Source organism: Telopea speciosissima, chromosome 10 (genome assembly GCF_018873765.1).
Source record: "Telopea speciosissima isolate NSW1024214 ecotype Mountain lineage chromosome 10, Tspe_v1, whole genome shotgun sequence".
Lineage (NCBI taxonomy): Eukaryota > Viridiplantae > Streptophyta > Magnoliopsida > Proteales > Proteaceae > Telopea > Telopea speciosissima.
The window spans coordinates 2983111-3006758 of NC_057925.1; the positions used below are offsets into that span (position 1 = coordinate 2983111).

The 23648-nt window shown below is 37.3% G+C and overlaps 1 protein-coding gene across 2 annotated transcripts; it reads left to right on the forward strand.

Moving 5' to 3' along the window:
- Positions 1-3570: 3570 nt before the first annotated feature.
- Positions 3571-23590, forward strand: LOC122641335 (DNA polymerase delta small subunit). 2 transcript variants are annotated; one of them, XM_043834546.1, is made up of 15 exons: positions 3571-3705; positions 3853-3982; positions 4339-4445; positions 4550-4676; positions 7309-7416; positions 10060-10175; positions 10274-10357; positions 11230-11298; positions 11406-11477; positions 11570-11661; positions 11738-11865; positions 12110-12211; positions 12285-12352; positions 20588-20655; positions 23561-23590. In XM_043834546.1, the coding sequence occupies exons 1-14, from the start codon at positions 3640-3642 to the stop codon at positions 20642-20644; spliced, it is 1326 nt and encodes a 441-aa protein (XP_043690481.1). In that variant the 5' UTR covers positions 3571-3639; the 3' UTR covers positions 20645-20655; positions 23561-23590. The 2 variants fall into 2 exon arrangements, with proteins under 2 accessions (XP_043690481.1, XP_043690480.1); XM_043834545.1 differs by lacking the exon at positions 23561-23590 and adding an exon at positions 21375-21676.
- The last annotated feature ends 58 nt before the right edge of the window (positions 23591-23648 follow it).

The window sequence follows — 23648 nt, forward strand, 5'->3', positions numbered from 1 at the left end:
ATCAAGAAACTGTGGTAAAAAAGACCTAAGGCGAGTATCCATGCATGGCATGACAAGAGTTCCAAAATTTTCGGTCCAAATGAAATCTAAAAAAGTAAGTATTGGTGTGAAGGTAAATCAATGTTAAAAAGTAGTAGATTAGATGCAGAAATGCAGATTGCAATGTGAAGAGTTTGGCTTAAATTCCAAAATCTGAATGAAATTCGGAAAAAAATTCCAATCAAGTATCAAAGACGTGGGTGGAGGGCAAGATCACTGGCGCTGTGAGAAAAATTTAGAATCATTATTTAATTGACAATAATAATTTGTATTGGATTCTTAAATAGTTGATCATTCATTTTTTGTTGTCATGATTTTTGGCCAAGCAATGAGTAAGAACCTATGGAAGTGGATATTGAAGTTGGTCAATCAAAAGTACTAGATGAGAACAAGAAGCCATTTTTAAATGAAAATTGGCAGAAAAAAAAAAACCGAAGAATCTAGCTTATAGGACAAACACAATTAGAAATCGAATTAAAAAAAAAAATCACAAAAGACAAGAAAAAAATATTTCTAACCTCAGAGATAAATTGAAAAAATTCTTAAATTTTACAAAATTGATCTAAATGATTTGCCAATAGATCGCGATGGGTAAAAAAGAGTCATAATAACTCGATCATATAATAATAAATTGTGGCTTTCGCTCCATTAGAACTTTGATTTTCTTTATTCTTTCATGATTTAATTTGTTACTTTAATTTAAGTTCATTTGACTACTAATCTTTTCATAGCAATATGGTGATTAATAATCATGTACATTATTTACAACTTTTGAATCACCGGAAATACTGGTGTGAATTGCACACCAAAAATCATTATTAAAATCGAACCACACCGTTTAACCTGTGAAGACACATTAGAACCGGTCTGGTATTGTAGCTGATTTAAAAAACCAGTTACTCCTAGTATTATATATATGCTCCGCAATGTTTTACAATGGATTTACACTGTAGAAATTTATATAAACTGTTTTTTATTTTAAAAGTCACAATTTGAATGTAGATGTTTCTTTTGGATTAAAAAATAGGTCCATTGCCAATTGGATCTAGAACTGCTAACTCGAATCAGTAGCTAAACGTTAACTCAACACAATATTAAACCAATAATAACCAAATACTTGAACCGACAACAAATCAACCGAAACAAAAAATTGAAACCATTTATTAATTGGCTTATTGGGGATATTTGAACCGTTTAAACAGTTCTGAATTCTACAATAGGGACCAAAACGATTAAAATCCTTGATCGAAAGTTTTGTAGGGTTATGAACTTGTGATAATTGTCACTACTTCAATCTTAAAAATTGTTGTAACTTCTTTTATTTTTAAAAAAAAAAAAAAACTGTATAAATTTTTAAATAATAGATAATATATTATATTAATTAATGTTACAAATAATAGATAATATATTATGATAATCAATAAAATATTTATAATATGTCGTTTGATCGTTTAGTTACTTTCTTATGCGAGGATATAAAATGAGGGAAGTAGTTTTCTGTCCGGGAATGTGGCCTATGCCAACACTCCCATGTGTGTCTATCTATCTCCTCCTCAAAACAAGGGGTTTAGGTGTCTTTTCATTTGGGGAGGAGAGATACAGACTCAAGGGAGTGCTAGCGTAGGCCACACTCTCGGACAGAGTTCTTTTTCCCATAAAATTAATAGGTATTTTACTTTTTATATGGTATTGATTTTGAATGAATGTCATTTATAGTTTGTTCAATTTTATGCACAATATGGGAAAAAGACTCTCTGAGCCTAAGGCATATGTTGTGCCTCCTCACATTCTTTATTATATTAATTATTTCAAGGAGAGAGAAACAATTATTTTAAAAAATTATGTGAGAGGGTGTAGTGTATTCTGCTTGGTTGCTCAGAGAACGTTCTCTCTTTATTTATAATAGTTTATTTTTCAATGCTAAGTACATGTAACATAAAGGAAAAATATTATCACATTGACGGCATGGGAATTCCTCTAATACTCTTCTCCTCCTTGGCATGTGGCCCATATTGACAAACTATGCAGTATCCTTGACCGTGTGCCCCTACATTGGCTGGGCATAGGAATTCTATCTTACTTGTAAATAAAGTATGGGAAAATGGTTTTTGTGGAGGAGTGTGGAATTTGCACCTAGAAACACGGAGGCGAAATGATTGCCCGCCCCCCATAAAATGTGAAAACGATGCCCCTATTTGATGTTTCTGTGTGTGCTCCCATTGGCTCCCGCATGCACGCAGTGGTCACGCTCCCCCACAGGAAACACTTCCCCATAAAAATATTGGCAAAAGGATGGCCAAGCCAATGGGAACAAAGAGGAGATGCCGCATGGTTCATCAACAGAGGGCAGTATCAGGGAGAAGAGTGGAGCACTGTTCTAAGTATCAAAGTCTGATATGATATTGATACGACATTGGCCGATGTGACAAAAAAATGATTTTTTTTTTCTTCCTCAAATTAGTCATATTCAAACTGATTCAACCGATATATATCGGTATCTATATGGTCTTGCATAAGGGTGTCAAAACCTAGCCCTAATCGTTAAGACCGATCGAAATTGGTCAGAAAAACCCAGATTGAATCAAACCGATCCTTATTGGATTGGTTTGGGACTGGAATATGGTAGGATCGGATAAAAACCAGACTGAACCGTACCGACCAATATCCAAACCGAAAACCGAATCAGATGGAATCGATAAAAAATCATTGAGTATAAGATTATGAATAAGTGAATTGATTATCCATTAATTTCAATATTAGTGAGCAAATTTATGGTTGTAAGGGGAATTGTTACAAATCAATGAGTATGAGGCTATGAATAAGGAAATTGATTTGTAATAATGCTTCTTTCATTGATCTTCTTGTTCACTATAAAAAGTTGGTTGGATTGTCAAATAAATGATTTGATAGTAAAGTTCATTTTGCAACTTCACTATTAGTTATATTCTAAGTGACTGTTCGTTGATTTCAATTTTAATTATCTATTTTTACAATTAATGATAATTAATTATACGATTTGTAACAATGATTTTGCTAGAAACTCTATTTATCCATTGTTTTAAATATTAATTATCTTCTATTCTTCCCTTACAATTTATTATTTTTTTTATTTTTCCCGAATTATAACATGAACATATCAAATCAAATTTCCAAATTTTTTGTTATATATTTGTTTTGACTAGGTGAAGGTGACTTAAAGTGTTTTTATTGAATTTTTCCTCACTACAAATTATGAATGTAAGATTTCATTGTGGTTCAAATCCGAAAAACAAACTGATATTAATCTGATATTGAAAAATCAAAATAAATCGAAACTGCATCAGACCGAAAAATCGAAATTTCTTAATGGTTTGGTTTGGTCACACTATCCCGAGACCAAAACCGAGCCAAACTGACCGATTACATCAATATAGGAAACCGATCACAGTGTGTATGAGGAATTCCTACGCAGCTGGTGTAGGGATCATTTTCCCAAAATATATAAAGTGCTTTGTTTGTTTTAAGTGTTCTAATAAGTAAAAGCTGCCAATCTCCCCCGTCAATTTCAAGTTCAGAGTTATCGCACCGGGAGAAACCATTTGCATTATTTTTTTTCCCGCCATGGGAGACATGGAAATAGACACAGCGGAAAATCTTCAAAGGAAACAGTCTCTATATCAAAATCTGGTACTATAATCTTATACCTCTATGTAGCTTTTCCTTTTCATTTTCTTCACATCGTTTTGGAGAGATTTCTAGTATATTATGTAACTAAGAAAATTTCAGGAAAAGTTGGAATTTTTTTTTGTAATAGCTGAGTGTGTCCGTTTGCAGGATGAGGGATTCGGGATTCAGAAAGAGCAATACAAAGGTCAGCAATACAGTCAAATTTACTTCGCTCGCCTCCATCATATGAGAATTCTTCTCTATTCACTCGTTGAGAAATGGAAACCTCATCTGCCGGGTACTTGCTAAACTTTTCTCGGTTGGAATTTCGTGAAACTATTGCTATTATTACTTGCATTATGTTCAGAAGTTACTTTTTTCTGTTTTATTTCAAAGTGCTATAGTGTTCATGAATAATTTAAGTTGAAGCTGCAAACATTAGAGGGTAATGGTCGGTTTGAACTTTAGATTCTTGATTAAGAGAAAATTTGCTGTTTTTTGCATCTGTGTCTTGATATCTTTCCAAACCTTCCCCAATTGTTTCGCAAGTGTACATGTACCAGGGGTTCTAGGTTTTAGAAAAATTGCAACTTGTTTACTAAGTTTCAAGTTGTCAGTTAGGGTTTACATAATGGGTTTTCATTAATGTTGCAGTATGTAAGGTTTTGGGACTTGAAGAAGGCAAAGAATGCATTATTGTTGGAACTCTGTACAAACAAATGAAGCTCAAGCCTACTATTCTGGATGAGTACTCTAAGGAGGTATTGAGTTCATGGTGAATAGCTTTTTTCTGCTTCTTATTTGTAGTTGACATGAAATCAGGAATTACTTGGCGCTATTTTCAATTCCAATTTTGCACTTGCAGAGATCTGCGGTTCCTCTTGTTAAACCACATAATTTCATCCATCCTGATGACTACCTTGTTTTGGAAGATGAGAGTGGAAGAGTTAAACTTGGTGGGACTTTTGTTGAACCATCTTTGTTTGTGACAGGTCTGTATACTGAAAGTTTTCCATATTAAAAAATGAAAAAAAAAAAAAGAGTACTTGCATCATTCTTATTTGCTTTCCATACCTGCCTCACTAAACCAGAGGGTTTAGGGGTTTGTTTTGGGGCTTAAAAACTGCTCTAGGGATGTTAATGGGGAAATTTAACCTATTGATATATTTGCTGTCCTTTTTCTTCAAAATTCTAACCCTAGTTTAAGAACTCCTAGTGCTTATGAGACTCTTTCTTTTTTTTTCACTAACAGCATTATATTCGTTCACTTTATCCTAGTTGGCTTCTCACATTGGCTTTTGGCTGCATTATTTACTCTTCTTGAAAGCTAGGTTACTATTATTTGGAATCTAGTTCTACATTTAAACTGGGGTATCACATGGTAATCCTAACTCACATTAAAAGGACAAGATTCTAGATGACTTGGGTTAGATAGAAAATACTTGAGTCCTTATGATTTAAGAGGATACGGATCTATACCGTGTGGAATGGGCAGACAAGTCGTGTAGCCAACCCCAATTGATTGTGATGAGGCTTTGTCAAATTAAATTTAGTTTACAACAATTACTTAAACATAAGAACTACATTACTAATCCTTTTGCATACCTTGTGAGCCATGTAATAACTAAATGTACTAAAATACATATATCTTAGAAGTTAAAACAATACACTGCATAGGTTATCTATCAAAAGAATATGTATTAGATAAGCCAGCCACAATAATTTTGCAGTTGTGTGACCTAGTATTGTGCTCCAGAAGTGCAATTGATGTGTTTCATAAATAATATTTTTGACAATATTTTCTAGAGAATTAGCATATATGATGCCAGATTAATTACATATGTAGATGTTAATATGTTATAAGTGTTACATAGGCCAACTGCAACTTATACTTATATGCAAGTTTAATATATGTTGAGAGGAGTTTTCATCCCAATGTGGTGGATATAGGGGATGATGATCTCTGCTTCAGTTTAATTTTTCATTGGTATTCTTACGCTTGTTAACTTCAAAAGGGGGACAAATCATGTGGGCAAAACAATATTGTCATGTGCACGAGAGTAGTGGAGAACAGAAATCACTAGTTTGCTTGTTCTAAGGTGGACATAATGCATGGCTCTGTGTTTGGACTGTTTGGTGTAGATTGGGTCTTGCCTAGAGAGTTTTGAAGGATATATTTATCACATGGACCCATATCTTTTTTGGTGTATATGGCTCTATCCAAGGACCAAAGGACCAAAGGACCAAATTAGTCCTGACTAATTCTACTTTGGACCAGCTTCTGCATTGGCTTATCTTGGTCTATTAAGGACTGATCCAGACAAGGTTAGGTTGGTCCTGGAAGTTTTTGCTCTATCTCTTCGAAAGCTGTGCCTTTTCTGGTACATTGAGCATTGGGGGCTATGGTTTGAAAGATACATAGAGAGATTCAAAGGAACGAGCAGATTGATCACAAGGATATGTAGATAAGTGTGTTCTTGTATGCTGGATTGGTTCTTAGTGCTAAAAGGATTCCTAGAGCTCCCTAGAGATGAACACAGAGGTGACTTCATTTACATTTTATGGGAAAACAAATGCTTGGATGTACCCTAATTATAGCCTATACATGTAAGGGATACAAAATACTTTTACAATATTTTGTTTGTTTATTTATTTATTATTCTTATAAGTACAATCCTCATACAATTCTGACAATACTCATTAAAATTTTGTCCTCATACTTTTCTGACATATAGTTCAAAAATTCTTTTCAAGTTCCTTAGCAAAGATACTGTATTGACATTTTTATTTATTCATTACATTTACTTGGGAAAGTTTCTTTATAACTTCTACAGCAGATGAACTGAAGTTGGAAAAAATCATTTTTTTTTTCATGTAGAACTATGTTGGGTCCATGCTATTACTCTAACATACTAACTCCCATTTAGATATCAGATGCTTTGAGGGATCAACACATAAGGTAAACTTGTGAATTTGCTTTGGCTAGTGTGGACTAGTGTTTGACAGGAACTTTGAAGTGTGAAACGAATTTTACTTGTGTTGAAACCGGACTCAGGCTTTCTGCCCTGGGATGTCAACAGGTCCGGTAGTGTAGTTACCTGATCTATTGAATCCATTTTTATTGGTTTGCAGTTAGGTATTATCCCTTCCAGACTGGTTTCTGGCCTTCAGGTGACTCATTGCCATTAACAACTAATTTGGTTTTGGTTAAATTTATTTGCTGACTCTACTTTGTGCCAGGCCTTACCTGTGACAATGCCTAAATCTTTTGGAGGATCTCATTCTTGACCTGATGCATCGAACTCTTAAATCTATAGGCCTTTTTCTTATTTTGATTTGAAAATTTGCTGTAGCTTTCTAATTACCATTGGAAATATATACTGTATTCAGATGGTTAGGATTGTATAATTGTCTATAATTGATCAATGCTTCATTCCAATATAATATGTGCTGTTATCTTCCATGCATGTTACTTGTATGACCAGAGTGGGAATGTTCCATCCATCCTGCATCCGTAAATAATAAACATATTTTTAATGAACACATGTTAAAAGGATCTAATCATATCTTCAACATACTTTTTAACAAATTCCATGTTTTTAATGATGTATTTCCCTATCACAGGAGTTGTGGTGGCTCTGCATGGAAGGGAAACCACCGCTGGTGAGTTTTTGGTTCAAGATATCCTTGAAGCTGGCCTACCAACCCAAATAGGGCTTCCACTAAATTCAAGTACGATCTCAGCAATGTCCCTTGGTTCTGTCTTAGTTTTTATAACCTTCAGTAAAACCATATATATGAGCAGCAGCTGATTTATTGTGGATATACGTTGTTCTTCATGTGCATGTAGAAATAGGCTGTGTATGGCTGTCATTACTTTGTAAATTATGTTGTTGCCTTGAGTGCCTCGTCAAACTTCACTAAGAGAGTAAGAGTTGTGACATAACACTATTTTTTTTTAAGTTTTAACATTAGTTCAAACTCAAATGTAATTGGTTGTAGAGCACTCTGTGTGCATTAAATATCTAGAACACACTTCAAAGACCGATCGGACATTAAACATATACTTTTGCCTGAATCCAGGTTTGGACCTGGTCTGGATTTGGACTTGATTTAAAATAGAAAATAGGAAATCTGAGTAGATTTTATGGAGTAGATTATGATTTAAGGAAAAGGTGCTGAGTGTATCAGATTTGTCCTGAATCTAACCAAATTGATTTGAGAAACATTACTATGGTATTAGTTGATTATGATGGAAGATTCAGGCCTAGAAAGATGACCCAATTGGTCAAGACGAGAAGAGGCAATGAAGCATCCTATTTTGAAATTCAGATAGTTGTGTCAGTTCGTTATTTTTTCTATGGCTATTTTTGGAAGGTCAAAACTGATGCAATCCCAGGTCACAAAACCCTGCTTTGGTATCACTATGGGTCCACATGGATACTAAATATCTCAAATTAATGGTTGTGCCATTCTGTAATTAACTTGAAATTCAAGACCAACAAGTGAAGACTGGAATCAAATGATTGAATAGGGGGTATTTCTGGAAATAACAATAAGAAGGGGGAGTGAATAAAATAAGTACATTTGCCCCTTCTAGACCCTGTAGTAGTGGGTGCCTTGTGCACTGGGATGCTCTTTTTTTTTTAAGATGTAAATATGGGTAATAGGCTTTAGTTATAACATGGGTGGTTGTCTTCAACCTCTTGATAGCAGATTCCCTCATGAGAGATCCAATTGAGTTGGGGCTTCAGTGATGTAGATAAGTCACCTAAACGGCTTATTTTATTAGATATAAGCTTTGGAGTTGGGTTATGTAGGTGTTTGGCCTTTGATCCCATGGAGTAGATCATGATTTAAGGAAAAGGGCTGAGTGTATCAGATTTGTCCTGAATCTAACCAATTTGATGTGTGAAACATTACTATGGTATTAGTTGATTACGATGAAAGATTCAGGCCTAGAAAAAGGACTCAATTTGTCAAGAAGAGAAGAGACAATGAAGCATCAAATTTTGAAATTTCAGATAGTTGTCAGTTTGTTATTTTTTCTATGGCTATTTTTGGAAGGTCAAAAATGATGCAATCCCAGGTCACAAAACCCTGCTTTGGTATCACTATGGGTCCACATGGATACTAAATATCTCAAATTAATGATTGTGGTCATTCTGTAATTAACTTGAAATTCAAGGTCAACAAGTGAAGATTGGAATCAAATGATTGAATAGGGGGTATTTCTGGAAATAACAATAAGGATGGGGAATGAATAAAATGAGTTCATTTGCTCCTCCTAGACCTTGTAATAGAGGGAGCATCGTGCACCGCCCACTGGGATGCTCTTTTTTTAGATGTAAATATGGGTAATAGGCTTTAGTTATATTGTGGGAAGTTGTCTTCAACCTCTGGATAGCAGATTCCCTTATGAGAGATCCAATCAAGTTGGGGCTTCAGTGATGTAGCTAAGTCACCTAATAGGGCTTATTTTATTAGAAATAAGCTTTGAGGTTGGGTTATGAAGGTGTTGGGTCTTTAATCCCATGGGTTTTCTTTGTAATGGACCACTTTAATGGGCCTAAAATATAGGTAGGAAGTAGGAAAACAGGATTTACTTCAATAGTTTAGTTAGAGTTATGTTTTGAGTTAGTTTCTTTCATTATTTAGTTTCCTAGTCAGTTTATGTTACTTTATTAGTTAAGGATTGGGTTAGGCCTTTCCTTTTTAGTGTTTGAGTTTGTTTTTGAGTCTGTTTTCGAGTCTTCAATATAAGTTTGTAAGGGGCTACAGCCTTGTACACAAATTTGATTAATGAGATTGAGAAAAAAAATATAGCTTTGTGCTTTGGTCTTTGAGTGAGTATGGTGAGATGCCATTGGTGAGAGACCAAAATATGGTGAGAGGCCGTGGATGAGAGACCCGAGTCTGAGAAATTCTACCCTATCTTCTTCTTCCCTACTTCAAGTTCTTGTTTTTTATTTTATTGTTCTGAAATTTCCTGCAAATCTGAAAACCGATCGAAGTATTTACTGTTGCTGGACCTGAAGCTTGTGATCCTCTTGTGGACTGGTTATCACTTATGACTGGTCTCCATTATTTGGTATCAGAACCATGGAGGGATGGCAGATGGAGTCAACGACTGCTGAATATAGAATATAGACATTATAGGACTAAAGGTGAGAATGAAAAGAAAAAAAAAAAATCTCAAATTTGACAGAAATTTTTAACTTGAATAAAGAAAAAGAGGAAAAAGGGTAGGGAAACATGGAATGCTTTTATGTACCAGATCAGATAAACCCCACCTATTGTGGTTGGTAATTTTTTGGACTTGTTGCACCATACACCTGAGTGTATGCTGAGGCTGTTCAGTTTTACTGCTCTCAGGAGAAGACAAGTATGTCGTTTTTGTATCGGGCCTGAGTGTTGGGAGCATCACATCTAACCCTCTTCAAATACAGCTTCTTGTTGATCATATTACTGGACATTTAGGAGATGAAAAGGTTTGTACTACTCTACCATTTTCCATTTTCTTCTTAAATTCTTATTCTATTCACTGACTGTCTGACTCAGTTTACTTATTAAACTATTAATTTAACAGGAGCAAAGCATTGCATCTCTAATTGTTCGTGTAGTTATTGCTGGGAATTCTGTTGAAATTCCACATGGACTTCTTAATGGACAGGTAACCTGTGGATGTAGTCTTGAAAATTACATATATTTGTTTCAGTTTTTAGAGGTTTTGTCTCCTCTTTTGATAGGCAAAGGAAAATTTTATTAGAGAGCAAAAGAAATATTTTTTTTTGGGGCTGGTCTACCTTCTAACAATTAAGGGAAAATGATTTGCACAACATCAGCTCAAAAATGAAATTGCACGCCACCTCACATATCACTGTTTATGTGAAGGGTGATATAAATGCCCCTCCCCTACTGTCAGATTCCAAAGGGGGTTCCCTCATTCGCTCGAAACTGCACTCGGGCAGTGTAGGGAACCCTCTCCTAGCAATTAATTGTTACTTTCTTTGGTTACTTCTGAGGTGCTTTGTCAGAGATATTTATTTTAATTTTGTAATCCATATGATACTTTAACAAAAAATTTCGACAACAGAAGCTGTATTTCATTTCTTAGATTGATAACTTGCTATAGCTTATTTTCTTTTAGTTTGTTGTGAAATGTCATCATATTCTCATGGACTTCATATGTTTCTAACTCAATTAGTGAAACACTTGGATTTGATAATAAGATATGTGATGATGTAATCTTTTCATTAAAAACTTTAAATAACAAGAAAGTGAAAAGTTAAATGTTTTATAAGTTTCATTGTTGAATAACTCCCAGTATGAGATATATGATGGTGTTGTTACCAGTGCTCTTGGCAATTTAAAGTATTTCCCTGATCGACTTTACGTAAAAGAAAAGTAGAAAGTATAAACTTTTCTAAAGTTTCGTTGCTGAAAAAATTCCCAGTACGAGATCAATGATTTTGCTAAGGTGTTGTTTACAGTGCTCTTGATGATGCATCCACTTCACTTAATCAAAACCTTTTGACATTGCAGACACTGGCCTCAAAGGATCAGTCCAGGCTGTCTGAGCCAGTCAAAGAGCTTGATATCTTGTTAACTCAGGTTCTTTTTTTGCTATAATAAATCCTGGAGCTAACTATGCTCTTTTTGTCCCATTGTTTGAGTTTTTTGACTGCTGTTTTTAATTATGTTGATTCTCTTGTCTGCAGCTTGCTGCAGCAGTACCTGTGGATATCATGCCAGGGCCCAACGACCCAGCCAATTTCTCCTTACCTCAGCAGGTGTTCCTACCACCTTGTTTACAATCATGAATTACAATTATGCTCTAACCATTTTGCAACATTCACTTATAATCTGTTCTGCTCACTTTCAGCCTTTGCATAGATGCCTTTTCCCTGGGGCATCAGCTTATAACACTTTCATATCATGTACAAACCCTCATTCTTTTGAGGCTGACAATTTCAGGTAGGCTATGAACATGGTGAATTTTAGTTTTATAGGAATATATTGGTCCAATGGTGCTGTGATGTTTTGGTTTCAGATTTCTTGGAACATCAGGTCAGAACATAGATGACCTTGGTAAGTACTCAGAAGCAAAAAGTAATCTTGATTTTATGGAGAGGACATTAAGGTGGAGGCATCTAGCACCAACAGCACCTAACACACTTGGTAAAGATCAATGAGATCCCTGCTTTTTCAGTATATGCATGCACTTGTGAGGCCATCTGCATATGCATATTAGTAACTAGGTTGCTTAGTAGAAAAAATTCCTGACATGCTAAATTGCTAAATAAAAAATGTGATTGAAGAAATAGTTAGAGGTATACTTTCTTCTCCCAACTATATACAAGTTCAAGAAGTTGCAATCTGAGCCTTCTTGTTGAGGCTAAATTTTTACTGATGACTTTTGCAGGATGCTATCCCTTCACTGATAGGGATCCTTTCTTCATTGAGAACTGTCCCCATGTATACTTTGTTGGTAATCAGAGTAAATATGAGACTCGTTTGTTTAGAGGTACATACTTTTAATTTATAGCATATCTTTATAGCTTCTTTTCATGATAATTCAATAGCATTCTCTAATGCAGGAGCAGAAGGACAGATGATAAGACTCATTGCAATTCCTAAATTCTGTGAGACTGGGTTTGCTATTGTGGTAAGATATTTGGGGGTATTCAATCTTCTCAAATCATTGTTAGGAACCTATCTATTAAAAGAAAATCTTTATAGAACTAAAAGTCGGAATCCATTATTTGCTTGCGAATGCGGTCTGCAATACAGACATTATGCCCATTGATTCATTCATTTTCTTTCTTGCTGGTGCTATTACAAATTTACAAGTACTTTATCGTTCTTTATGTTTCTGGAAAGGGAGGATGTAAGACCTTGGAAAGATGAAGTGAAGAATTTCTTGTAGGAGGTGAAGTATTTCTATACAGTAAGGGGCTTGACGCGAAAAGAGAAAAAAAAATTGATGATTTAGGGAAATAAGATGTAGAGAATGTGAATAATGGCTTGTGTCTAATTGATCACAGCCCCTCTTTATTTATAATAGATGGGAGAACATTCTAGAATAGGTACAAGGACGAATACCCCTAGGATAAAATACCCTTGAACCCATATTACAACACTCCCCCTCAAGTTGGTGCATAAATATCAAACATGCCCAACTTGCCAACTATAAAACAAACACTCTTACTACTAATACCCTTAGTGAGAATATCAGCTAACTACTCACTAGATTGAATAAAAGAAACACAATTGAGTCCTTACTCGAGCTTCTCCTTGATGAAGTGACGATCGATTTCAACATGTTTAGTGCGAATGTGCGATCATGTTGAACTGGATTGTGTGCAATACTTATTGCTGAGTTACTGTCGTAATAGAGACACATAGGAACAACATGTAAGTCTTGGAGAAGTCCTTAGAGCTAAAGAAGTTCACATATTCCATGGGCTATAGCTCGAAATTCTACTTCAGCATTGGATCGAGCAACAACTGCTTGCTTCTTGCTTCTCCAAGTAATAAGTTACCACCGACAAAGGTGCAATAACCTGATGTGGATCTTCTGTCATCTGGGCACCTTGCCCAGTCAGCATCAGTAAAGGCTTCAACCCGAAGATGATTATGAGGAGAGAAGAGAATACCCTTTCCAAGAGTAGACTTAAGATATCTCAAGATCCTATATGCGGCCTTCAGATGAGTAGAATAAGGATCATGCATATATTGACTGACTACACTCACTGCAAGGCTATATCTAGCTGAGTGTGGGATAAGTATATTAAACGCCCAACCAATCTCGATAGCTTCCCTTATGCCAAGAAAGAGACTAGATTCCTTGGATAAGTGGAAAAAGGGACTAACCCCGAGTGTAATCGCGAAGGATGAACCGTGTAGCCAAAAATCACAATCATTGGTATAAAGCTGGATGTAATACTGGCTCTCCATCCTTACTCTTTAGGTGAGTATTTGGTTCCAATGGCGTATCAGCTGGCTTACACCCCAACATTCCAGTGTCAGTCAACAAATCAAGAGTATACTTCCTTTGATAATGAGAGATGCCTTGGGTTGAATGAGCAACCTCGATCCCAAGAAAGTATCTAAGCTTCCCCAGGTCTTTAACTTCAAACTCTGTTCCCAAATAAGCCTTTAGTTTGCTTATTTCCTCAACAGCACTCCCAGTGATTACTATCATAGTATGTCATCCACATAGACTATCAACACTGTAATATCCTGTCCTGATTTCTTGATAAATAAGGTATGATCAGCATTACTCAATTGACACCATGGCTCTATGAAAAACGACCAAACCATATTCTAGGGGACCGCTTTAGGCCTTATAAAGCTTTCTTCAGATGACATACCTTTTCATCAGTCTCTGGGGTAGAAAAACCAGGAGGAATCTCCATATATACTTCTACTTCTAACTCCCCATGGAGGAAATCATTTTTCACATTAAGCTGTTGAAGTGCCCATCCTAGGTTGACAACACAGGAAATAATTTCCCTAATAGTATTCTTCTTTGCAAATGGGGCAAATGTTTCCTGATAATCGATCCCATAAGTTTGGGTAAATCCTCTTGCAACCAGCCTAGCCTTGTATCTCTCAACCAATCCATTAGCTTTTTATTTGACAGCAAATACCCATTTGCAGCCTACAGATTTCTTTCCAAGAGAAAGAGGTACCAATTCACAAGTATTATTTTTCCCAAGGCACTCATTTCTTCATGCATTGCGTCTTTCCTCTTCGAATTAGCTAAAGCCTCTTGCCAGGTGTTAGGATTAGAAATAGAGGCCAAAGAGGAAACAAAGACATAGAAAGAAGGGGAAAGAGAATTATATGAAACAACATTGGAAATAGGATGCTCAGTATAGATTCTCTTAGGCTTACGAAGTGCAATAGGTAAATCACTAGGATCAGAAGCAGACTTACCAAGAGAATAACTCGGAACAAGCAATATCGATTGAGGTGGAACAGTGGTGGTGGGTTTTTCATGCCAAGTTCCTCGAGAAAAGGTCTTTAAGGTGTCAAACTCCCCAGGCTGCCCTTGAATTAAAGGTTGCTCCTGTTCCCCCTGGATCAAAGGCTGCTCCTGTTCTTGCCCTGTTATACCATCCTCAAGTTCTATGGATGGGTCTTCCACTGTAGGAACATACTCATCCAATGGAGCAAACAAGTCCACTTCACTAACAGGCTCCCCCTGAAGAGGACTATGCGTAGGAAAATAAGCTTCAAATTCCCGAAAAATGACATCCATGGTGACAAACATTTTTTTGTAGGCGGGTGATAGCACTTATGTCCCTTCTGGGTAGTAGAGTAGCCTAAAAAAATGCAGCAGAGTCCCTTAGGATCAAACCTCCCATGGACATGATGATTGCGAGCAAAAACTATGTAACCAAAGACCTTAGGAGGGACCACAAAAGAAGAAGATCCCAAGAGAACATCAAGAGGGCAGCGAGCATCGAGGTCCCGGGAGGGCAGCCAATTGATGTGATAGGTAGCAGAGAACACAACATTACCCCAAAAACGTGGAGGAACAGGCGAACAGCCATGGTGAACAAAAGAGATCTAGCCACTTCCAAGAGATATCGGTTCTTCCATTCAGCTACACCATTCTGGGCAGGAGTATCCACACATGAAATTTGGTGTATTATCCCATGGGAAGACAGGTAAATTTGAAATGAGCTCTCCATATATTCTTTCCCATTATCAGTCTGGAAAATTTATACATGAGCATTAAACTGAGTCTGAACCATTTGATGAAACAATTGGAAGCAGGAAAATACATCAGTTTTTTGGTGCATAAGACAAACCCATGTAGTGCGGCTGAAACAATCAATAAAGGTAACAAACCACAGGTAACCAAAGGTGGAAACACAATGGGAAGAGCCCTACACATCAGAATGTATGAAACTAAATGGAATAAGACTTCTATTATTTGAAATGGGATAAACAGCTCGAGTTTGCTTGGCAAAAATGCAAGCATCACAAGAGAAATTGTTGGGGTCACAACTCTTAACTAAACTGGGAAATGAAGCAGATAAAACTTGTAGAGGGTGGCCAAGTCGTCGATGCCACCTATGTAGTTCAGCCAAGGCTGATGCCGAAGAGTCAGGGAGGGAAACCTGAGAAACCAAAACTGATGTGGAAGAAGGAAAACCGTCCAGCATGTACAGCCCACCAACCACTTTACCACTGCCAATCGTACGACCGGTTTCCAAGTCCTGAAAAAGGCAATGGGTAGGGAAAAAAGTTACTTTGCAGTTCAAATCACGAGTGAGGCTACTAATAGATAATAAATTAGTAGTAAATTTTGGAAAATGCAAAACAGAAGGAAGGCTCAAGGAAGGATTGTACTTGATGGTGTCCTTCCCAGAAACAGAGGAAAGGGAGCCATCTGCGACCCAAACTTTACTGTTACCAGACAATGGAAAATATTTAAAAAATTAGGTAGGAGAACCTGCCATGTGATCAGTTGCACCGGAGTCAATGATCCAAGAATTGGACATGGCTGAGGTACAATTCCCATGAAAAATACGTGGTGTGGGTGAAGGTGAAGATGTGGAGGTAGTGGGAAGTCTTGGCAAAGAGGTAGCCGAAGCAGCAAAAAGCGCTTGTGCATAAGTGGTGTCAAGCCGAGCCATCAAGTGACGAAGATGCTGGTTAAATTCCTCCTGGGAAAGAGGTTGATCAGAGGTGCTGTCCTCAGATGAAGTCTGATTAGCCCTTGTTGTGGTAGAACGTCCCTAGCCTCGTCCTCGACCATGTCCCCGGGTATCATTGGGACACCCATGAAGCTTCCAATATTTTTCTCGAGTGTGTCGCTCCTTGCCACAATAATCACACTTTGCTGGTGGGCGATCTACAGTAGACCGATCACCTGTAGGGCGAGAAGGAACCCCATGAGATGGCTGTTGTGGGCTGGTGAGGAGGGCTGATTGCTCTTGGGTAACAGGGTGAACCACAACAGTGCGGCGAATAGGCTTGTTCAAGAGTAGGGAAGGGATCACGATTCAAGACAGTTGTGCGAATCTGATCGTATTTGATATTGAGGCCAGCAAGAAAATCAAATACTCGAAGACCTTCCCACTTCTTGAAGGCAGTAGCATCAACATCATAAACAAAAGTAAAAGGCCCATAAAAATCGAGCTGTTGCCACATGCCTCGCAGTTTAGAATAATATTGAGAGGGATAATTCTTGCTGCTTTGTGGCATGTATCTTCTGATGGAGCTCACAACACTGGGGCCGTATTACCAATCTGAGAATAAGTGTCTTGGCTGTCTTCTAAATCTTGGCAGCAGTGTCGAGAAGGAGATAGCACTAGCAATAGCAGGATCCATAGAGTTGATGAGATAGGACATCACAAGAAAGTTTGATGTCATCCATTTATCTTGGGCAGGACCAGCAACAGCAGGCATAATAGCGGTTCCGATGATGTAACCAGAAAGACCACGGGAACCAATGGCCAAAAAACAGGATCTCGACCACATAAGATAATTGCTCCCATATAATTTGATAGGGCTGGCAGGGAATAGAAGGAAATCACGTTGAGTTGCTCCTTCAGGTCCAGTAGAGGCAGTGGAGATATCTTAATCTGCCATAAGTGCTGATGAAGAAAGACCAAATCACAAGATCAATCCTCAAAAAAATGATCCCAAAAAAGATCATCAAAAAATCCCAAGGAATTAGGGATTTAAAACATGTCACACAAGATGGAGGCCCTTGGTGGGAGTCAACTCACCATCAAGGGGAAAAGAAAGGAGCTGGCAGCAGCTGGAGGCAATGGCAGCGGGAGGTGCTGGTGGAAAAAGCCATGAGGGAGAGAGAAGCGGGAGGCGCTGGCGGTGGCTGGTGGCGCTAAGAGAGAAGCCACGAGAAAGAGAGAGAGAGAGAGGCCGGAGGTTTCTGTCGGCACGAAAATTGAGAAGAGAGAGAGAGAGAGAGAGAGACCGAAGTGGATCCCAGCTTTGATACCATGTAGAGAATGTGAATAATGACTTCTGTCTAATTGATCACAGCCCCTCTTTATTTATAATAGATGGGAGAACATTCTAGAATACGTACAAGGACGATAATACCCCTAGGACAGAAATACCCTTGAACCCATATTACAACATAAGGCTTCTCCAAGGGGGGAGGATTTTGGTTGGATTTCATCAAGAAAGAGTTTTGACATTGGATAAGTTTAAAGGGAGAGAAATTTGGGTAGTTAATTGGTGTTATACATGTTTGATGGAGGAGTCAGTTGTTCGTCTATTCTTGAGATGTGATGTGCTATTTTGGTGTGGCAATTTTTCGTGGATTTATTTTATTTGTGTTCGTTGAAGCTTTGAAATTGAAAGTGATCTTTATCTCTTGGCCTTTGATTTGGTAAGGGACAAAGGTGTGGTCGATGGTCCCATTACATGTCTATTTGGAAAGACACCAACAGCTAGCTTTTCAATGATAAAAGTAGATACATTCCAAGATTCTGCGCGCATATCACTTATTTTATTGTCTACTGGCGTAATTCCAAAGCCTTTGATAGTGTAGAGTGGAATTTGGAGACAACTAGTGGTCCATACATAAATTCTTATTGATTTGGTGGGTTTCCCTAAATGCTATTGGGGTTGTTCTTGTCTCCTGACTACCTTTGAAACAAAAAAAAAAAAAAGAGCAAATTATATGCACCCCTCTGTAGTTTGAAACAATAACACCCCCCCTGTATGATTGGGAGGCTTACAAATAAGCCTTTACCGTTAAGTTTAAACCGTTAGCTGTAGTTAAACTTTTGAAGATGGCTATATTAACCTTCTATTTTTTGCCATGCACCATTTAAAAAATGACCATATTACCCTTCTGCTACCATCTTCTTCTTCTTCTCCAACTCCTCCTTCGTTTTGTTATGTTCTTATTCTTCTTCCACTCGATTTCTTCCTAAAAGCTGAGATGGCCAAACCCTATATTTTTGCATTACTACTACTTCTAACAGAATACGCCCGCAAATTCAAGGGAATCTACCAAATGAATCCCAATTAATTTCAGAACCAACTGTTCTGATATATCACCAGAAAACAGAGTACCGCTGGGATATGAACCAGTCTGCAATTCCCAGAAAAGCGAAGCCCATATTGGCTTCAAACTGGGATCGAGTGTTACTTTATAGGGGGTAAACAAAACCCCAAAAACTCAATAAGATCTGCTGAACAGATGAGGATTAATCAAAGAAACAATTTGCCTGAAACACTACTCTAAAATAGGTACCAGTGATGTATTTTCCTTTTGATATTCAATGTTAAAACTGTTGTCCCCTTTCAACGCGAGAGAGAAAGAAGTAAGACCTTGATGATGCCCTTTAAATGCTTAACCAGCTTGGAATCTGGAGTGGGTTCATGGGAATGCTCTGCAAGTCGATATTAGAGGACTAGGAATGTTATTTCGAGATTGATGATGAAATGTGATTCTCAAGGAGGAAGGAGAATAATGGAAGTGGAAAAGAATCATACCAGGAGGATTGCATAAGCCCGACCGATCAATGGAGATTTTTGTTGTGGACTGAAGAGTTTTAGTTTTAGTGGGTTGGTTGGGATCCTCGGAGTGTTGGGTAGGAGGAGACGAGTTAGAGAATTTGGATGGCGCAGAAAATGCCCTGGTGGAGTGGGCAGAAGAAGTAAAGAAGGAACCAAAGCCATTAGAGAGGCGAGGAGGGATCTGTAGTGCCTTTCTCAACATTTTGCTCAATGCCACCGTAACGAAGGTCCACCCTCTCCAGACTCCAATCTCTCCCTTGGCAGAGCTCTCTACCCTTCCAAGATCCCTGCCAGAAGATACCCCAACTCCTTCTCCCCTTCTTCACATCTTTCATCTTCTCCATTGCTCCAGTCCCCAACTTCCAACCTGGCCATGGCCTGAACCCTAAATCAATTTAGGGATTTCTTGGTTGGAGGAGAAGAAGGTAAATAAGGGTAAAATGGGAATTTAAAATAGAGCACTGAACTAAAAGGGTAAAATGGTCTTTTTACCTTCAAAACTAATAGTTTACTAACACCGTGAACCATTAGGGGGTTATTTGTAAAAGTGAAACTAGAGGGGGTGTTTTGTTATTGTTTCAAACTTCAGGGGGGTGCATGTAATTTGCTCAAAAAAAATTAGGGGCTTCAAGTGCAACTAGAATTGTGGAGTGCTTGGGCAATTGTGAATCAATGTTTATAGGCTCATCCTCACATCTGGTATGAACCTGCCATTATGGTTGTAACAGAATCCATTCACAAAGTAACCAGTGTCCAAGGTTGCGCAAGAGAGGAAGAGGAAGAAGAAGAAAGATAAGAAGATGGGAGAAAATACGGCACATCGAATGGGAGAAAAGAAGTGTATCCCACCGGTTGCAGTCACCTTTATTTGTAACAAAATATATTAGGTAATGACAAGCCTTGCTTGTGTGTATTTACACATAAGCCCTTAAATAGAATAATAATACTACAGAAATATCCTTATGGTTCATAACTTCTAACTCTTAACACTCCCCTCAAACTGGATTATTACTAATATAAATAACGGTTTGACTGTCACAGAACATATCAATGAGTTGATTGACTGAAAATCCAAATTCCAGGATAAGATATTTTAACATTAACTCAGCTGCAAAATGAGCCATGGCTTTATATTCAGCTTCTGCACTAGATCTGGCCACTTTAGTATCTCCTTCCACACCGGATCTTCTCCAAAGTCCACTCCATGAAGCTTCCTAATTGTATAATAAAATAATGCAATTTGGTACAGCCTCTTGTAGGACTCTTTGGCTTTGAATAGTTTTTCCTTTCATAAAACTGCATGCTGATTTCGTTCCATAGATTGGTTTGATTTTATTTGTTTTTCCTTTTCATGCTTATTTTCTGGTGTGTACTTGTGCAGCTAAATATGAAGAATCTTGAATGCCATGCTCTCAGTTTCTCAACGAACTTGGACTAGTAGTAAATGAGGTAGGAATTAGAGATCTCTCTTTTTTTTTGCTGTCACAATAGTGGTATCTCATGTGAACAGCAGACAAATTAATATTCATTCATGAAACTACTTTTAGTTTGTCTGCGTAATCTGAGACAAGAATTACATAGAAGTTGAGAATGATGCTTTGAGTTACTGAGATGACCTCAAGCATTTTTTCTCAAATATATAAACCCAATGAAGGATACATGACAAATTATGAGATACAGGACTGTTTAACAGATTAGCAGAAAATGTACAAAGGTGGAAGAGATGAGAATATATCTTACCATTATCCTAATAGAATTTGGATGACTTAGGGGCCACACGTTGAAGGATTTCGCCCGCTGTGGGGGAGTGTCACCTTGCTGCTGTTCAACAACAGTCCCAACCATGGCTCCCCACCGGGGGGGGGGGGGTGGTAAATCCTTCAATTTGTGGCCCCTAAGTCATCCAAATTCTATTAGGATAATGGTACGAGATATTCTCATCCCTTTCACCTTTTGTGCAGTGCTTGGGACTTCATATTTTTGTTACTCCTGGGATTTAGGATTTTTTCAGTTCTTATAATTGATCTGTGCTTGAGTTGGTTAAGTTGCATATTTCATTGTTTATAATTTTTAGAACTAATTGGAAATATATTGTGTATCACCTTAGTCCTTGTAAGCTAATTCCAAGGTAATGTTAGTGACGTGTGCTTTATTTTGGATTGTTGCAGTTCCCAAAAATGGCTTACAATGTCAATGTATGGACGGACTGTCATGGAAATTCAGAACCCATTATTGAAGAGTAGTTATGACTCTTACCATCAGTCATGGGTACCATAGTATTATGTGAAAGTCCCAGTTTCTATTGTGATGATCCGTCCCCTTTGATGCAGATAACAGAATTAGGCTTATTTTAGTGGAAATAAGCCTTGGGTTGGGTTATATATGTGTTGGGCCTTTAGTCCAATAGGGTTTCTTTATGATAGGCCATTTTAATGAGCCTCGAATATGGGTAGATGGCTGGATTACAGGATTTACTTTCATAGTTTAGTTTGTATTGTTTTATTTTGTTATTATTGTTTATCTCTTACTTGTAAAGGTTTAATAGAATTCTTCCTCTTAGTCTGGATAGAGTTTTAGTCATGTGGGACACTGTACTAACTAATTAGATAAGATAGAGGTTTAGTCATGTTGGACACCTATTCCTACTTTGGATAGAATTTCCTACTTATTTTATATTTCAGCTTCACAAGCCCCAACGGTTTTTACTAGTTGAATAAGTTTGTTTTGCCTCTATATGTTCTGTGAGTTTCAAAATGGTGTTGTGGGATGTGGTGCAACTGATGCAGGTATGTCACCTAAAGGGCTTACTTTATTGGAAATAAGCCTTGGGTTGGGTTATGTAGGTGTTGAGCCTTTGATCCCATGGGTTTTCTTTGTAATGGGCCTAAAATATGTGTAGAAAGTAGGAAACTGGGATTTACTTCATTAGTTTTAGTTAGAGTCATGTTTTGAGTCAGTTTCTTTCATTATTTTAGTTTCCTAGTCAGTTTATATTACCTTATAGTTTAGGATTGGGTTAGGCTTTTCCTTTTTAGTGTTTGAGTCTTTTATATAAGTTTATAAGGGGCTGCAGTCTTGTATACAAATTTGATTAATGAGATTGAGGAAAAAAAACATAGGTTTATGTGCTTTGCTCTATGAGAGACCACAATATGGTGAGAGGCCATGGGTGAGAGACCTGAGTCTGAGAGAGACTATCCTATCTTCTCCTTCCCTTCTTCAATTTCTTGTTTTTGCTATTTTAGTGTTCTGAAATTTCCTGCAAATTTGAGATTGAAGTATTTACTAATGCTGGACCTGAAGTTTGCGATACTCTTGTGGACTGATTATCACTTGTGATTGGTCTCCATTAGCAACCCTTGGTGAGATGCTAAGGTCAAGGCTTATGGGATTTCAGTCTAGTTCGAGGCGAGATGCTTGGTTCATATCCAACTATCATTCTCCATTCTTCTATTTTATCCATTATTGATCAGGTCAGTACTTTCTGAGGTTTTTCTTCTAGTTCCTACGCATGCTATAAACCTGGAAATCTCTGTTTCTTGCTTAATAATACTGCTGAGTTCAATTCTAACTTCAGATCTTATAATTGGTTGCTATTCTCAGTTTATTCATGGGTTCAAAATTTAATCTTCACATCAGATCATAAGAGTCCTATTCTGTTAGGATTTCTGAATTTTTAAACCTGTTATTACTGCTATCTGGTTACCGTTTTAATCCCTGTTTCGGATCCTAAGGGTAGCATATTGTTCTATTCTTAAATCTGGTCTCTAATCTGTTGTTACTTAATCTGTAAGTGTTTGTTTGCTGTTCCGGTATTGATCCAAGTACTACCATCAGTTTCCTGTTCTGGAAAAATCCAAATTCAAGTAGGATTCTTGTGAAATTTGAGATCATTAAGTTCAGTTTCTGTTATTTTCTTCCTATATCCGAATAGAGTAATCCATTGAGTTTTGGTTTAAATCTAAAGTCCATATTACTGTTTATTACTTTTTAATTCTGGTCACTTATACTTCACTGCAATTCTGTATTTTTTTTTTGTGTCTGTGTTACTTGGTGACCTTAGGTGACTAGAAACCCATCTCACCCTTACTGCTGTTAAACAACTCACAACTGTAGCTTGCAAATGTATAGGTTCTTATGTTTTATGCAAGTCCCAGGATTTAGGTTTGGCAGTTCACTTGTTCAATGCGTTGAGACAGTGCCACCTTATGATCATTCTTTATTTATTACTTTTGTTGCATATGCCTTATTTGGACTATCCTTGCTTCACAACCAGTTTCCAGGCTATCATGGGAGGAATTTAGTATCTTTGGCATCTTCAAGTAATCAGAGTTTGTTTGGTTTGCCATGGCAGAGTTGAAGATGCTTGCTGAAATCATTTAAAATCCCAGTGGTAGTAATGGCAGTGTTGATAGGATCTTAAAGACCTAGGAATCGGAAAA

What these genes read in the sequence shown, in the direction of transcription:
- LOC122641335 (XM_043834546.1), top strand. Translation starts at nt 3,640, where the DNA reads ATGGGAGACATGGAAATAGACACAGCGGAAAATCTTCAAAGGAAACAG. An exon ending in ATGGAAACCTCATCTGCCGG is followed by an intron (nt 3,983 to 4,338) that starts GTACTTGCTAAA and finishes TTAATGTTGCAG; the next exon opens with TATGTAAGGTTTTGGGACTT. An exon ending in GACATTTAGGAGATGAAAAG is followed by an intron (nt 10,176 to 10,273) that starts GTTTGTACTACT and finishes TTAATTTAACAG; the next exon opens with GAGCAAAGCATTGCATCTCT.